Consider the following 13128-nt stretch of genomic DNA (forward strand, 5'->3'; position numbering starts at 1 on the left):
GATCATTCACACCAAGCTACCATAATGTGCAATTAACACTCTAGAAACTGAAAACAGTATTCAGCAAGACAGCTGCATTATCAAAAATGCCAAAGGAGTTTTGAAGGGAGTAATGTGCATGTTAGAATAGGAATTTAATCAGAAATGTGCCCATACACACACAGTCGTAGTGTCTTAAATATATCTGAATATTAAATTTTTAAAAATCCCAAGTCTATACTTATAGCAAAGATTAATGTTAGGATAGAAAACGGAGTTTTCTATTTTAAAATTATTGTGTGTTTTGCTTCTGAAGCAAATGAGGAAGTTGGAATAGAGATTTCTAAGATCCCTTCCAGCTGGAATATTCTTTGATAATAATCACTCTTCAATTATATTTTATAAATTTTCCCATTGAAAAAAAATGCCCCTTTTATTTCCTCTTGCCAGTCATAATGATACTTAACACCCATGCTATTTTCAAAGTGCCTTTCAGACACTGCAGACACTAACTCACAATTGCGGGGGTAAACTGCCTACTTCTGCACAGCACAATAATCATAAGTACATTTGTATTATAATCCCTACTAAGCTATGGATCCAACTGACTGACTTAGTAACTGAAATGAAGCAGAATTATCCCAGCAGCATTTTGCTGGAATTTTCTTGTCAACTAGCTGAAAGTGTTCTTAGAAGTAAGAAGGTAGGGGTTTGGGTTTTTTTTTTTTTTTTTTCAATTCATAGTGTGTAGGTTTGAGGAAGGTAGAGGTTCATAATAACATTGTCAAGAAAAGCAAGAACACTTGAGAAATTGACCTGCTGGAAATAAGGGAGAGATCTAAATATATCCTTGACAAATTATGGTAAAGCAGAATTTTGTGTTTGAGAACTTATTTAAAAAAAGAAGGAGGAGGAGGAGAAGGAGAAAGAGAAAAGAAAAAATACCCGGAACAGATTTGAAAGCAAATCATGACCTCATGCAAAAATATTAGTGAAGGAAAGACCCTTGATCCTGGATCTGAGAAATATCCTGCATTAAACTCCCCTTTGTTGAGGATTGGTGGGGGCTCCTTGAGTGCAGGTGCCCACGGACAACACACGGTGGGCATTCAGGAAGGGAAGCACCGACTAGAAGTTAGTAGGGGAACCGGAGTATTCAGATAAGAAAACGGTCACTGACCTGGTGAGGCACGCTGGAGGCAAGGGTCCGCCTGGGCTTCGTGTGGGTCCTGTAAGAATAGTTGCATGTGAGTGTTGGGTAAATATGAGATCCAGCCATCCTGAGACATGTAATGCTAGTGCAAACAGTCATTAATCGGAATCTCTTATCCGACATGTTGTGCTTATTAAATTGTAATAAAATTATTGCCCTAGAACGTGAAAAAATTTTCCTGTTTGCTTTTTCCTAGCCTAGACGATACGAAAAGTTTAGGTCTCTGGGGTGATGGCTCAGGGGGTGGGGGAGGCAGTACACGTATGCTTTAAAAATGACAATCCTTACATTTGGAGAAAAATAGTTTACCCATTTGTTTTAAAGGAATGTTGTAAACGTTCAGGTTTTTGCTCCAGTGTAGGAAAAACAGTCCAAAATGAAAATTTAAAAGAACAAAAGTCTGAATGTAGTTGGTTAGTGTTTGCAGAAATTAATATTCTGAGTTGAAAATTTAGCCTAGTCTCTGCTTTTGCTCAGCAACGCAGAATCGAAATGAACACGAGGCTGGGTTTCTTTCAGATGTTTCGTGTAGTAACTAGATGAGTGATGTAATTAGAAATTAAAAGGTGCGATTCAGAGCTCCAACTTAACTTTTTTTCTTCTTTTTTCTTTCTTTTTCTTCTTCTTTGTTTTTTAATAAGTTATAGGTGCACAACGAAGGAGAAGCCCCAGTGCACTGGCCATTGAAGTATTTGAAGCACATTTGGGAAGCCACATTTTGCAGGTAACTAAAAGAGAAAGAAGCTTGCTTATATTTCACTAAGAAAAATCCATGTGTTTAGTTTTGATTTAAAATACATTTTTAGATATCAGCTGTGTATATGACTATTGTTTTATGTTGCAATTATGAAATTCTTATGAATTTATTTTTTTCTTTTTAGAAAGCCATCTCTTGAGAGAATATTAATGAGAAAGGGAGGGCAAGTATTATTTGTGCTGTAATAATTGAGATAAATTGCACTATTCGGTTGATGTGCAATGTATAGTAGCTGGCTGTTCCCAGAATGATTGTGTGTGTGCTGCATTTGTAAGTGGATATATGTGTGTGTCTTTGGAGCTATATATATTGTTTTTGGAAGAGCAAAATTTTGTTGTGACAGTAATGTGACATTTTTATGTGTTGCCAAATTTCAGTTGTTCTTTGCTTGAGTTTGTATTCATAAGCGCTTTCAATCCTCACGTTTGCCTCCCCAAATTATAAGCTTTCTCAGAATGAAATTTTAAGGTAGATTTCTAAGTAAAAGGAGACAAATAATGATAACTGATTTGGCCAATGAATTCCATGACAAGTAAATGCGAGGGTTACGAGGACAGAACTACAGTTATTTAGTCCTGGATAAGATGCATCCCAAGCTCAGCATCTCGCTTACTCCAAAACAATTTCCCCTTACGACGTTGCCGTGAGTTCAACACATCCAGGGATAATTGTTTTACAGTGTTTCTGCTACCAGGATAAATGTTGATATGGCCAAAGATTGTTTTTTTTTTTAAACTATGTAAGATACATTTCTTATGTAGGATTAGAAAAGCAGACATGTTTGGGTTATGTAGGCAGCTTATTTGAAAAAACTGGTTATGCTTTTCATTGGATCTAGCATATTGTTTCTGGGAGTATGTACCCAGGAAAACTGTGAGCATCAGATTCTCCCTGGTCAAATCTCAGTGGTTCTGTGAGCTGGCTCATTGGCTGGCAGCTTCAGAATCAACTGAGATACTTGTTTGAAGGACACATTCTTACTAAAGCAGAATCTTCAGGGTGAGGCCCAGAAGTTTATGATTTTTAAGAGACTTTTGAGATAATTTTGATGTTTCATTAGGTCTGAGATGCCACAATTTACATTTGCACATTTAAGCCCTGAAAATCCTCACATGGCTTAGTTTTGTTTATTCTGACATTTCTCTGCTAATGTCTGTTAAGTTCCTATATAACTGATGTTTATTGAAGTACACTTTGGGATTTGTTATTCTATCATGCACACATTTGCAGTTCCTTTGTGGTAGATTGGTTTCAGGGATACAGAGAGGATATTTCTTCCTATGTCTTTAAATTTTTATTTCCTTTTTTCCTGTACATACTTTGTTCAGAATCTCCTTTGTAAGTTTTGTATGAGCCATGCTGTATACATTGTTAGATTCTGATGTGATTCAGGATGACTTCAGTTTATGTTCTGAAGCAATCAGTGCATAAGACTTAGTCACTGAAACAAATGGTCTAAACAGTAGCCCCAGATTATTATCCTCTCAATTCATTCTGAAATTTGAGTCCAAAGTCTATAAGGAAGGGTGACTTGGGAGCTGCAAGAATTTAATATAAAATGCAAAACTTAGGAGTTTAATGTAAGCTTAATGTAAATAGGATATATAATGGTTGTCCCAAATGTCAGCTCAACAGTTGGCATCATTGAGAGAATAAGGGTTCTAGAATGAGGCTGCTAAGTTCTTTTGCTCTTAGGATTGGTCACACCCAACTTAGACAACATGCTTTAAGAAAAATATAGACAACTGAGTGTCATTTGGAATAGAATAACCAGACTGGTGCATGAACTAGAAAATCATGTTACATGAAGAGTGGACAGAGAGTTTAGTGAAATTTAGTTTGGAAAAGACATGATTTAAAAGGGATATTAATGTCCTCTCTATTTGAAGATGTCATGTGAAAAAAGTATTAGCTATTCCATGTGGCTTCAGAGTGCGGGGGAGAGAAATGGATGAAAAAAAAATCACCTTTATTCAAGAAAACTAAATAGGGCTGTCCACATTTGGAATATGTTCAAAGTCTTTGGCTCCAAGGGGAAGCATAAGTATCCTGGTAGGGAGGCTTTCAAGAAATTCAGGCCCCCAAGCATGGTTGCAGTAGATAATTTTGAAATTGTCATAGAAACTAGAATTTCATAGCATTTGATTCTAACACCAGTACTTAAGGAGTGGGAAAAGCTGTATGTATTCTTCTAAATGAAATATTAGAATTGTGGGTAAGAAGGGCTTGGAAAGTCATAGTAACAAGAAAAGCCTTCTCTAAGCTGTCTTAGTTTTCTTCCCTCCTTGCAGGAGACTGTTGAGCCCCTAGACCCTTGTCAGAACCACATTGAACAATATCCCACTGGGTCTGCAAGCATAAGATGGTTTCCTTATTTTACTTCAGGAGGGTTCCTGGTGAAGTCTGGTTGATTCACCAGGAGGGTTCCTGGTGAAGTCTGGAGACTTCCTGGTGAAGTACTTCATGAGAACAGGGATGAATTCTTTCTTTGCTCTTTCCTCCCCTTCCTTCCTTAGCAAACATCTCATAAAAACCTATGTGGTCAAAAAGGTAGGCGTGGGAACCATGGCATTTGGAAGGTGAGGTAGAAGTCAGTTCAGAATGCCAGAATGGGGCTCAGAAAATGCCTATGATTTCTCTGCACCAAGTGCCCATGCTTCCCTGCTGCCTGTGTCCCCAGTGACGTTTCATGGGATGGTGGGCTAAGGACTCCTTTGTGTAGAGAGTTGGGGGTGAAGGATGAACATAGACTCATGAATTTTTGCTTCACCCGTCCTGCGGACTGCAATATGTGTTTTTGCTATGTATATCCTATTAGCCATTTTTCTCTAAGGAAAATATAAAAATGTTGTTGTGTCCTCTACACTTTGACTTCTTTCCTGCTGAGATGGGGGAACATTTAACTTAATGGTGTTTTATCAATATAAAATCAACTGCTGCAGTGTTATTTTCCACTTTAATGGTCTACTACTGGTGGGTGGAGGCAAGGCCATCGCCTAGGCTGTGCCCTGTGCGATTCTGGGGTGGCCATTCACATCATTCCCGTGAAAGCTTCCATAATGACTCTGACCAGTACTACGGCCCCAATGAACCTGTAGCTGTTTCAGGCATGACTTTTAAGGCAGAGCGATCTTCTGCAGGAGAGTTGAGGGTTCAGGTGATGCCAGCCTTGCACATGCAGGACTGTGGAGTGTATGTATTGGGCCTGAGTCAAGTCGTTTTAGTTCACTTTGTTCTTCTTTGACTTGTATTAATCAGATGAGGAGCAGAAGGGCAAGGGGTCAAGATTAGGAATTGTGCTTTTTGTACAAGCTAAGAAAAAAAATTCAAGAACTTCAGGTCATTATGTGGGATCTTTCCTGAATATAGTATATGTGACTAAGCACCGATTTGGTTCCTGCTTTAAAAGCTCTCTTAGGGCGTTGTTATTCCCACTTCATGATTTCCTTAATACCAAGAAATATGAGTGATATTTACTTTTACTTTCCCAATTTAGAGATCAGAGAGAATATTCATATGTTCTTATCAGAGTTAATGAAACACAAAATAGTCACAAATATCATCTTCGTACCTCATAAAATTAACTAGTAGAATGACTTTCCCTTAGGTGCAGATTTATGAATGGAGTACTTTAATTATTTGCATGCCCTTAGCAGACGGTTTTGAGTTTTTTTTTTCTTTCTGTAAATAATGCTTACATAATTGTTAGTTAAAATTGCAGTATTGTTTTTGCATATTCCATAGTCATGCTGCTTTACTCACCTCACAGGTGTTAAAACAATCACATCAAACCTTGTACATGGAAGATTTTAAGGTTCATGTTTGTATTCACTATTAGCACATTATGGTGAACCACAGAGAGAGACATATATGTTATATTACATTGGGCAATACAGATCACTGCTAGCAGCTATTACATACTATAAGTATATATAAGTGAGTGAAAAGTGGTTTTTAGCCCTAACTAGTTGTAGATATTACAATAAAATTTTGTGAGCTAGATGAATACAATCCTAATAAGTACCCACATGTTTTATTATTGAAGCTGTCTTGGGAGAATAAAAAGAATATTCTTTAAGAAATGCCCTAAGGAGAGATAATGGTGGAAGCATGATATCTGTGTGTCACTTTGCGCTTGGCCGTGTTCCATGAACCCTCCCATATCTGTGTCATTGACCCTGCAATATTTCTGGACATGAAGAAATTTTGCATTGCTCTTAAAACATTCAAGCCCCAAGCTACCAGAGGATCCTGTGGACAGGTCTCCTGAGAGAGACCAAGGGAGAACCATCAAAAACATTGTAGGATTATAACACCTGAGTTTTCTGACTGCTGGTGGATCAGAAAAGGCTGGACAGAATGGTTGCATGACTGCCTGTCTTCCCCAGAAAAACTAGGGGAGTGTTTTTGGAAGGCTCATTTGTTGGTAGAACAACCTTCTTGTAGAAGAAGACCATAAATCTGGCCATTACCTTAGCAGAGCAGTTGAATTAAGGTATGTATTTACCTAAAATGGTGGGAAGGAAGGGAACTCAAATGTAGCTATTTTTCTCTTTGTTAGGCAAAGCAGTCATAGATTTATGTGGGTGAGATGGATGGCACCAGATACCTCAATAAAATGTCAGATTTTAATCATGATGGTTTTCTTTCTCTCAACATCTCATCCATAGTATACAGAGTAGAGTCATATCTCAAGTAAAAGAGGAGGCTAGGTTTTTTAAAAAGCTGTTTGGGATCAAATTTGGGGGAAAAAATCAAATCAAGATTTACATTGAAATGTCCATGTTTCCATTATTCATCACATTGTGAAGACTGGTTAGGGACGTATCCTGGAGTCCTGTCTAGTTTGTCTGTATACTATTTTGGTCCTGCAGCATTATTGTTAGAAGAAAACATCTAAGTTGCCTGCCAGAAATATTTAAAAATTTGTAGCTGGTGTAGTAAGGAAAACAAAATGAACAGTATCTTGTGACATTTTATATCTTTGTTATTATCCAAGTATTCTAGGCACAGTCCTGCTCCCATCTCTAGGCCTGGTTCAGTGGTAGAAGACTAAGAAAACGATTCTTTAGAGATGAGCTGTATAGGCAGAGGAAGCTACGTATAACAACGTCGAGGTTGGAGGTAGAGAATGCCAAATGTATTCATATCAAGCATCTCCTTGAATCTCATTGGGCAAGAGACTATGACAAGGTTGAGTAGTACGATTCGAACATCTGGACAAAGCGAAGTGAATAATTCCTAAAACAGCTCCAAAGCTGACGCCTGCAAAGATCCAAATTATTTTATTTAAGCTTCTGCCTAGCCAGGCCAACATTCATTTTACATTTGATGGCACTGTTTTTAAAACATCTATGAAAGAGAATGATAATGTTCAAGTCTGTTTTCCATTTTATTGATGAATTGGAATTTCACCCTTATTTATTACTTTCTTGAAACTTACAAAAGAAATGATTATCTCTAAGAAGTTGCATATTCTTACTCCTGGTGGTCCTTGTTGGCAAAGTGACATCCTGCTGGATATCAGTGCTAAAAAAATACAAGAACTTCAAATAATAGAGGTATTCTTTAGCTGTGATGGAAGAAGGAGAGAAAGGTGAGAGACCCTTTGGTCTCCCTGTGATCCGAAATGGTAAGAAAATGTAAAACTAAATATAGAAAAAGAGAAAGTTAGTGAATATATTTGCATATGCAAATTAGCTTAATTGATACTGCTTGCCTCTACAGGGATTTTTCATTACAAACTGGAGTGCTACATTGTTCAGCTCATATTGAGTAATTTAGTAACTAATGAGACCAGTTTGCACTAATTTGCATATGATAAATGAGCTTAATTGCAGTAAATAACTTGGAGGCATAATTACTTAATTTTCCTGTGTTGCACGGCTTTTAAGTTCACTTGTATGAACAACTCAAGATAATTTTGCATATTTAAATTAGTTGCTTTTAAATTTTCTTGAACAAAAAAAAAAAGGAACACACCTTATCAATTGAGCTGTAAAACAATTGCAAGTAAGGTTTACAGTGTTTTTATTTAAAAAGAAAAGAAAGAGAAGTAGAAATTTCTTAACTCTATTGTTCACCTGTCTCCCTTCCTTACCTCATATAAGGTATCAGCATTGATAGGAAAATGTTTTTAATGTTGGAAGCTAATTCACAGCTTCTATTAGAAACTGACCTGAGTTTAAACTGAAAAACGTAGATGGGTGACTCATAACTTTTGAAAGAGGGTTTATAAAAGAGATGTGTATGTCCTTTATCTAATTTGACAAAGGAATGTTAGAGGAGTCATGTGGGTCTCCTACCAGCAGTGTACACGTCCTTGAAGATGCTGGGCCATGATGAAGCAGGCATTGCTCTGCATTTCACATGTATTTTCTGTCTAGATTAATGTTTTATACTTAGGAAATTGGTTTCATTGGAGAATCTCAGTGTGGTTTGCCAAGGATTAGCTCACTGGTCTTCACATTAACCAAAGAATGTATATTTTATCAAAATCCCCATTCACAAAATTGAAAAACTAAAGCATGTGGAAGTTGATGACCAAACCATTATTTCACAGTACTGTATTGCCTGAGCATTGCATTTTAAGGGAAAAAGTATGATTTACTCTTCAAAATTAACAAGTCATATAAAATCACATTCATGATTGAGTGTAAGAAAATATTTTATGCTTGTGAAAGTTTAAAACCTGTCCTTAAAAAAAATCCTTGCTGCCTTAACTCATGTCTGTGTGTGTGTGTGTGTGTGTGTGTGTGCGCACACACATGTGGTATGTATTACACCACACACACATATGTATACACATATGAAACATACATATGAAACATTAAGGCTCTTGATTTGCCATACTTTGGAAAAATAAGTCATGAAACTTTGCTCTAAAAAGGTCAAATCCCAGAGCGCCTGGGTGGCTCAGTCGGTTAAGCGTCCGACTTCGGCTCAGGTCATGATCTTACGGTCCGTGAGTTCGAGCCCCGTGTCGGGCTCTGTGCTGACAGCTCAGAGCCTGGAGCCTGCTTCGGATTCTGTGCCTCCCTCTCTCTCTGACCCTCCCCTGTATATGCTCTGTCTCTCCCTGTCTCAAAAATAAATAAAAACGTTAAAAAAATTTTTTTAAAGATAAAAAAATAAATAAAAAGGTCAAATCCCATTAAATATAGTATAAGTTTCCCATATCCTTCAGAGGTGGGCCAGAACAAGTGGTAATAGTAGAATATTCTAAGTGTAAAATTTCAATCTTTCCTATAATAAATGCTCAAGAAATAACTGTTGAGTAAATGAAAGAAAAAAAAAAGTCTTAGCAAAATCAGAGTTAACCCCAGAGTTAGGGCTTCATCTCACCTCTCTGTTTCCAAGTCGGTTTGTATCCATTTCCTCTAGATGCGGGACAGAGTATGGAAGATTCTTTTATTGCATGGATTTGGGCATCCAGCTAACTTGAGTTCACATCCCAATTTCATCACTTAGTAATTGTGTAGACCTAGAACCGTCTCTTGCCCTCTCTATGCCTCAATTTCCTCATCTTGAAAATGGAGAAAATCATAAATAGTAGCCAACGGCAGGCATGTTGTGAGGATTGAATGAGATAGTACAGTTAAAAGTGCTTAATCCAGAAACCTGATATATAGAATGTGTTGAAGTGTCTGCTAATATTTGTCTGTATGTTGGGTAGTCCAGAATCATGCCCAAGACTTTGAGGAAAAATGTTAATACTTATCAGTATCATTACGAATACAGGAATACAGGAGCATTATTAATATAATCCTCTCAGGTTAAAAGCAAGTTAAGTATTTTTATTGAACACAATGTCAATTATCTGTTTACATAAATGGTGTTTATATTTGGTAGTGTAAGCTAGTTAACGGTAAAAATTCTAAATTTGGTAGTAAGAATATATTTTCACCTTGAGAATGAAAATCATTCTCTGAACAACCAAAGGAGTTGTCAGAATAATCTCATTAGCAACCTAGAAGGAACTAGAAAAAGTAGAGTTTATAAAAGGACTCCAGAATCAACATTTCCTCTAGGCCAAAATTAGATATGCCATTATTCTTCTCATCATACTGTACAGTCACCTTGATTTGCTTAGAAAAGTGGAAATAAGCCAGTTGCAAGTCCCGAAAAACCAGAAGGTAAAAGCAATCATCATCCACTGCTACCAAATTGTGTGGAGGAGACCTTGAAGTGCACATATGATTCTCCTCATACATGTTGCACAAAATCTATTACCTGCAATGCCAGAATGGGCATCTTTCCACATCAAGAGCTGAAGGAAGAACTTCGCAGGATTTTTACGATGGCACGTGTACCTATAAGACAGGTACATACATATACCTTCAGGTTTTCAGATACCTTGCTAACTTTGATTTGCAAAATAGACAAAAGGCATCGTTCACTGAGAAGTAGTATGAGAGGTGTGGGGAAGGGGAGAGGTTTGAGGTAACTTACTAAGGAGGGAAGATGTGGGTTTTTGCTACATGACTAGAACTAGTGCTAACAGTGAGGGATTTCTGATCACAAAATTACCTGAGGGGGGCCAGAATCTAGGAAAATGAGACAATGAATCTCAATACTGATTCTAGGTTTCAGTAAATATTTATGGGGTGCCTTATTTGCATCAGAGAGTGGAGAAAACGCTGAGATACAAATATGAGTCATGGTTTTGTCTCCCAGCATTCCCAGTAAAAATTGAGAAGACCAGTAACAAAACAGACCAACACAGTTTGGTACAATGTAGACTAGAGGCTTTTGAATCAGTTATACCTGGGTTTGGATTCAAACCCCCTATCTTGATTGTGTGGATCCGGGCAATTTATTTACACTCTCGAAGCCTCATTTTTCTCACCCCCAAATGAAGACGGCAGTGATTTTTACCTCCTAGACTGCTGTAAGAATTACATGAGATACTATACACAGCACCTGGTGCATGATGACTACTTAACAGAAGTTGGCCCAGTTGGGCTTCATCCTGAAGCAACAGGTGGGAATCTGATTCTCCAGCTTGGAGCTGGTCAACCAGCACTTCTTGGGCCTACAAACTTAGAGTTACACGGCTCGCCACCCTCACTCACCACACACATCCACTTTTAAGTCTGATGTTCACGTGGGTGTCTGTGGGAGCCTTTGAGGGTCCTGGCCTCGCTAGAATATAGGAGTTCAGTAGCATGGTCACGTATGTTCGAGGTCAGGGAAGAAGAAAAAGAGCAGCAATGTTGTGGTTGCACAGCTTCTGCTCAGTGTGTGCTGACAGGAAGATTGCTTTGAAGGTATGGAAACATCTTTCTTTCTGGGCTCTAAGGGTTGCTGTGTTATTTGGAGATTAAAGTGGAGCAAAAGGATAATTGTACTTCCAATTTTCAAAGTGGACAGAGGTCTTAGCACATCTTAGGGTTAGGTGTCAAATATCAATATGAATAATTTCCCGATGCATGTAGACACCTACAAATCTGGGTCATGTTACAGTGCCCTTTTAGGCTTTAGAGTAGGCCTTGGTGGTAGTAAACATTATATGCTTGTTACCAGCATCAGCTGTGGATGACAGGAGACAGTGATACCAGCTGATTATCATTTACTATGGAACCAAATCACAGTCAATATCGCCAGACCTGCTTTCTCAGCTGAGTATCCAGAATTTCACAAGCCTTTTGGACCCTATGAGCTTTTGAGTTTGAGGAAAGCTTTGCAGGGGTGGATTGGGGAGCAGTGATATGCTTTGTTTCCCAAACTAAGCTGATCTCAGACACTTGTGAGCATCCGGGAACACTAGGCTTCTACAAAACACTTGGGGAAAGTCTGGCTCAGAAGAATTGAATCAAAATTGGTTTAAGATATTTAAAAATTCTCTAAATACAATAAGAGCTAAATTGAACACATAATTGAACAATTATTATACGATAATGTCACATCTGCAGTCTACTTCACTAGCCTTTTGAAGACCAAAAGTTTATTACAGAAGAATCTTCCATAAGTAGTTGTGCCACTTTGTGCATGTATGTGTGCACACATATGTGATCAAATACCTCTAACATGCAAAATTCCAAAAAAAAAAATGGAAAAAATGTTGAAAAATCAAAAAATACAGCTGCAAAAAATGAAAGTAAATAAAAAAAATATTGTCTCCCTATCAAAGGTTATTTGTCCCTTTGTACATTTGACTTTGTGTAAATCAAGCGAGGTGGCACTGTGATCCTTGTCCTTTGAAAACAGTTACGGGAAAAACAGCTGATTTCAAGAGAGAGATTACACAGCACATCGTGGCTGATACATGTTGGCAAGTGGTTTTCTTCTTCTGAGCCAGACTTCGGTAATACTATATCTATTAAAAGACCACAGTAATGGATATCTGTAGGAACTAGTAAGAGGACGGCTCTATAGGGGGCCTGCTAGAGGGTCCGGGGGTTACTACTAGGCTCCATTCTCGCTCTACCACAGGCAGGCACACACCTGTGGGCCAGCCCTGGAGCTGCCTCAGATGTTCCAGGTTACGGAGACTCCTGCTCTTTGTATTAGGTCCGCTAGTGCCTTGTGAATGTCACTTCCCAGACACTTGCTGATGGAGGGTCTGATGATTGAGGATTGCAAGGTAAGAGATCCATGACGCAGTGTTATTTTGTGAGAGCAGAATAGAACCCTGTGGAAGAGAAGAAAAAGCCATACAGTGTTGTTTTGCCTCTGTTGGGAAAAAGAAGCATTTGGGTGAATTAGTGAAATTATTATAAGTATTTCTTATACTGGGTGAATAAAATGTGTACGGTTAGAATTACCCACACAGAAGAGCCTAGTCAAATTCCCATGAGGCTAGATAGCTGCTGCAGGAATTGTCAGGTCAGAGCAGCTGTTTGCCTGATTTCTAAAGATAAAAAAATGCAGGTGACCCTTCAGGGCACCAGAAAAATACCCTCTGAGATAATCCACTCTCATACTTCCGTTTAGGGCGATACCATGTTTTAGTAAATTTAGTCTGGTGTGGAGATTACACCAAGGGTAGAATTGACCTAAAGAAACAGAAATTTCTTTTTTTCTGAGTGGGAAGTCTGTGAGTTCTACATAAATACAAAGGCAAATGATAATATCAATGACTATTTTAATTGCATCTTTAATCCATAAGGATAGTTCAATGACATTTTAAATTATACTTTTAGAATTGTAGTCACATAGGAGATAAAACTCAGTAACT

At 37.9% G+C, this 13128-nt stretch overlaps 1 protein-coding gene across 9 annotated transcripts in view; it reads left to right on the forward strand.

Annotated features, from left to right (window-relative positions):
• NPAS3 (neuronal PAS domain protein 3) overlaps nt 1–13128 on the forward strand; it is an 857324-nt gene that overhangs the window by 411370 nt on the left and 432826 nt on the right. For 7 of the 9 annotated variants that reach the window (XM_058738778.1, XM_058738780.1, XM_058738782.1 and 4 more), the window contains one exon: nt 1834–1916. In XM_058738778.1, the coding sequence (XP_058594761.1) occupies nt 1834–1916 (83 nt within the window). The remainder of the gene's footprint in view (nt 1–1833; nt 1917–13128) is intronic. The other 2 variants (XM_058738779.1, XM_058738781.1) reach the window with 1 other exon arrangement.

Source organism: Neofelis nebulosa, chromosome 7 (assembly GCF_028018385.1).
Source record: "Neofelis nebulosa isolate mNeoNeb1 chromosome 7, mNeoNeb1.pri, whole genome shotgun sequence".
NCBI lineage: Eukaryota > Metazoa > Chordata > Mammalia > Carnivora > Felidae > Neofelis > Neofelis nebulosa.